At 49.2% G+C, this 3,956-nt stretch overlaps 1 protein-coding gene across 3 annotated transcripts in view; it reads right to left on the reverse strand.

The window, feature by feature from the left end:
• Window positions 1-1,261, reverse strand: part of Sae1 (SUMO1 activating enzyme subunit 1) — a 65,113-nt gene extending 63,852 nt beyond the window's left edge. For 2 of the 3 annotated variants that reach the window (XM_021219008.2, XM_029532158.1), the window contains exon 1: window positions 997-1,184. In XM_021219008.2, the coding sequence (XP_021074667.1) occupies window positions 997-1,121 (125 nt within the window). In that variant the 5' untranslated portion in view covers window positions 1,122-1,184. Of the gene's footprint in view, window positions 1-996 lie in introns of all 3 variants that reach the window. The other variant, XM_021219006.1, reaches the window with a different exon arrangement.
• Between the last annotated feature and the right edge of the window lie 2,695 nt (window positions 1,262-3,956).

The raw sequence follows: 3,956 nt of genomic DNA on the forward strand, positions 1-3,956 counted from the left end.
ATAAAGTTTACAAGACCAAGGGTCCTCTCTTCCCAATGATGGCCGAATACATAAAATTCTAAAACCTCCCCCCAAAAAAATGCTTAGGGAAGCAATGTGTGATGATGCGTGTATTTATCCCAGCACTTAAGACAGGTAAGATCTCTCCAAGTTCAAAGCCAGCCTAAGCTATAAAAACAATTACCTCTGGAGTTTGTTTTGATTTGAGTCAGGGTCTCACTGTGGCAGCCCTGGCTGTATTGGAACTACATGGATCAGACTAACCTCGAACTCACAGAGATCCTGCCTCTGCCTCCAGAGTACCAGAATTAAAAATATGAACAACCATACCCCCACAAAATATAACTTGAAAATGTTAAGGAAGCCAGGCGTGATGGCACGTGCCTTTTTTTTTTTTTTTTTTAAATCCCTGTACTCATTCGGGATGCAGAAGCAGGCGGAAGCCAGCATCGTCTACAGAGCGAGCCCCAGGACAGCCAGGGCTACAGAGACAAACCTGGTCTGGGAGAAGGGGAAAAAACAAACAACCCAACATCTGTAGCAAGCAGTGTGCTGCTGAACAAATGCGGCCACTCTGCACCTCTCCAGGAGTCCCTGTCAGGACTCAAGAGGAGCCTGTGGGGTTTGCCAAGTCCCCAGGGCGTCCAACACAGGCTCCCATTGATAGAAATGAATGAGCTCAGCCTGCCCCCCACACTTTGCACTCATGCCCACCCCACTTACACCCTAAAAGCTTCACCTAAATCCCACCATCACCAGGTACTGACACCGAGGGAGCCTCCAGTTCGAATCCTCCCTCGCCCCCGCCCCCCCCCCGAGGACACTCTCACGACTACACCGGGGACATCTCCGCCTGCCTCCCGCACTTTGCAGAAACACCCTCCATTCGTCCGTTCTGGGGCGCTAGGAAACCCGAGTGCATCCATCCCGACTCCGCTCTACCACAGGGCCGCACCCACTCCCTCAGGGCCCGCACAGGCCCGCGGCGCCCCTCACCGCTTCTGGGCCTCCAGTCCCCACAGGCGGATCTGTCGGTCATACTGCGCTGCCTCCTCCTCGCTGATGCCGCCGCCGCCGCCGCCGCCGCCGCCGCCGCCGCCGGCCTCCTCCTTCTCTACCATGGCGCAGGCTCTCAGCTCACCCGCTCCCGCTCTCGCTAACCGCCGGCAGCCACTCCGTGCCCCTGGGACGCGCTTGCGCCTGCGCAGAGAGCCGCGCCTGCGCAGGGCCGCCTCCTTGCTTGGCGGGAGACCACGTGGATGCCCAAGACTCCAAGGTCCCGGAGGTGCCCCGGTCACGTGACGGAGACGCCAATCAATCCCGGAGAGGGAAAAGAAAAAAAAAGCAAAGGAAAGTGGCGGGTGTTTTGATTCCTCGAGGATGTCCACGTGGTCAATTATGAAGCTGGCCTGGTGTTTATCGAGTTGTCACGGGGATTCCAGCATCGATTGTGTGGTGAAATAAAGATACTACTTTAAAATAACCCGGTGGTGGCGCACGCCTTTAATCCCAGCACTCGGGAGGCAGAGGCAGGCGGATTTCTGAATTCGAGGCCAGCCTGGTCTACAAAGTGAGTTCCAGGACAGCCAGGGCTACACAGAGAAACCCTGTCTCGAAAAAAACAAAAAAGAAAAAAACCTGACACATGGAGCTCACTACCTATTGAAGGGGGTGGGGGGAGGAGACCGGACATTCCTCCTGGGCAGAATTAGAGGAAGGGCCCCTCTCCCCCTTCTCTCCATACACATTCTCAAATCCTTTTGTAAGATGCAGTACTCAAATTGGCCATTGTGGGCTATGCCTGTGATCACAGCTTTTGGACAAAAATAAGTGAAAGGAATCAAAAGTTCAAGGCCAGCCTGGATTACATGAGATCCTGTTAAGGAACAGAAGCAAACCTAAGTGTATGGGTTCATGCCTGTAATCCCAGCTTTCATGCATTCACAAGGCTGAATTAGGAGAATTACTATGAATGAGATCCTGTCTTCGAAACCATCAAGGCCTGAAGGAGTGGCTCAGTAAAGTGCTTGCCTGAGTTTAATATCTAGATTCCTATTTAAAACAAAAACAAAACAACAACAAAAACAACTTTGTAGTGCAGATTTGTTTTTGTTTTTCTTTTTTACGTTGTTGTTTTGTTTGTTTTTTTTTTTTTCGAGACAGGGTTTCTCTGTATAGCCCTGGCTGTCCTGGAACTCACTTTGTAGACCAGGCTGGCCTCGAACTCAGAAATCNACCTGCCTCTGCCTCCCGAGTGCTGGGATGTAGTGCAGATTTGTAATACCAGCACTTGGAAGAAGGATTTCTGGGCCTTGCTTGAGACCCAGTTACTTATCTAACCAACAAGCCCATATCCCAATAAAGATATCCTGCATCAAAACACAAGGTTGATGCTGGGTGCTGGTGGCTGCCTAGGTCTTTAATCCCAGCACTCTGGAGGAAGAAGAGGCAAGCAGTTCTCTGAGGTGGAGGCCAGCCTGGTCTACAGAGCAAATTCTAGAACAGCCAGGGATACACAGAGACACCCTATCTGGAAAAAAAACAAACAAAGAAAGAAAGAAAAATGAACAAACGAATGAAAAAGAAAAGAAAAGAAAAGCAAAGCAAAGCAAAGCATGCAGACTGCTAACCGATGGCCCCTCTGCTGGGTAAGACACTTCCTATGCACACATACTAACTTGAGTTCCATTCCTAGAACCCACATAAAGCTGGAAGAACAGAACTGACTCAACACTTGTCTTTTAGCCTCCTCTCGTGCATTGTGTGAAAGTGTGTGCATTCATGTTCTCATGTGCGTGTTAACACACACACAACTTAATTTTTTCTAATTTTATGTGTATAGGTATTTTTCTGTGCAATGGATGTATATACAAGGAGACGAGAAGGGAGTGCTGATTTTCCCCAGAAGTGGAGTAACAGGCAGTTAGAAGTCCCCATGGAGGTGCTAGGAATTGAGCCCAGAGCCTCTGGAAGGACAATGAGTGTTCTTCATTATTGAGCCATCTCTCCAGGATCCCCCACTTCCTCGTTAATAATGAGTAATTTTTAAAACCCTAATAAAGTAGACAGCACCTGAGTAGCAACATCCAAGGTTAAGCTTTCACCTCCACGAAGCAAGGTGGTTTCTTGTTTGTTTTAGACTTACTTATATTTACTGCATTCTGCCTTCACGTGTGCCTGCAGGCCAGAAGAGGGCACCAGACCTCACGATATGAGCCACCATGTGGTTGCTGGGAATTGACCTCTAGAGCAAGACTTTCAAAATTCCTGAGTTTGATTCCCAGCAACCACAAGGTGGCGTATAACCATCTATCATAAGATCAGGTGCCCTCTTCTGGCCTGCAAACATACAAACGGACAGAACACTATATATATAATAAATAAACAAATAAATCTTTTTTTAATTACTGATTTGTCATAGGTTCCAGTTAGTCTTTATCTAGTCCCCAAAGACAATCATGTTGCTCATTAATGGGCATGGTAGAGGGTGCAACCAATCCCGTCACTCAGAGAGCAAAGATAAGAGGGTCAAGAGTTCAAAGCCAGGGCTGGCAAGATGGCTCAGCGGTTAAGAGCTCCGACTGAACAGCAACATGGACTAACCAGTACCCCAGAGCTCGAGGCTCTAGCTGCATATGTAGCAGAAGATGGACTAGTCGGCCATCATTGGGAAGAGAGGCCCCTTGGTCTTGCAAACTTTATATGCCCCATACAGGGGAACGCCAGGGCCAAAAAGTGGGAGTGGATGGGTAAGGGAGCAGGGCGGGGGGAGGGTATATGGAGCTTTCGGGATAGCATTTAAAATGTAAATAGGGCTGGTGAGATGGCTCAGTGGGTAAGAGCACCTGACTGCTCTTCAGAAGGTCCGGAGTTCAAATCCCAGCAACCACATGGTGGCTCATAACCATCCGTAACAAGATCTGACTCCCTCTTCTGGAGTGTCTGAAGACAGCTAC

This window comes from Mus pahari, chromosome 19 (assembly GCF_900095145.1).
Source record: "Mus pahari chromosome 19, PAHARI_EIJ_v1.1, whole genome shotgun sequence".
Classification (NCBI taxonomy): domain Eukaryota; kingdom Metazoa; phylum Chordata; class Mammalia; order Rodentia; family Muridae; genus Mus; species Mus pahari.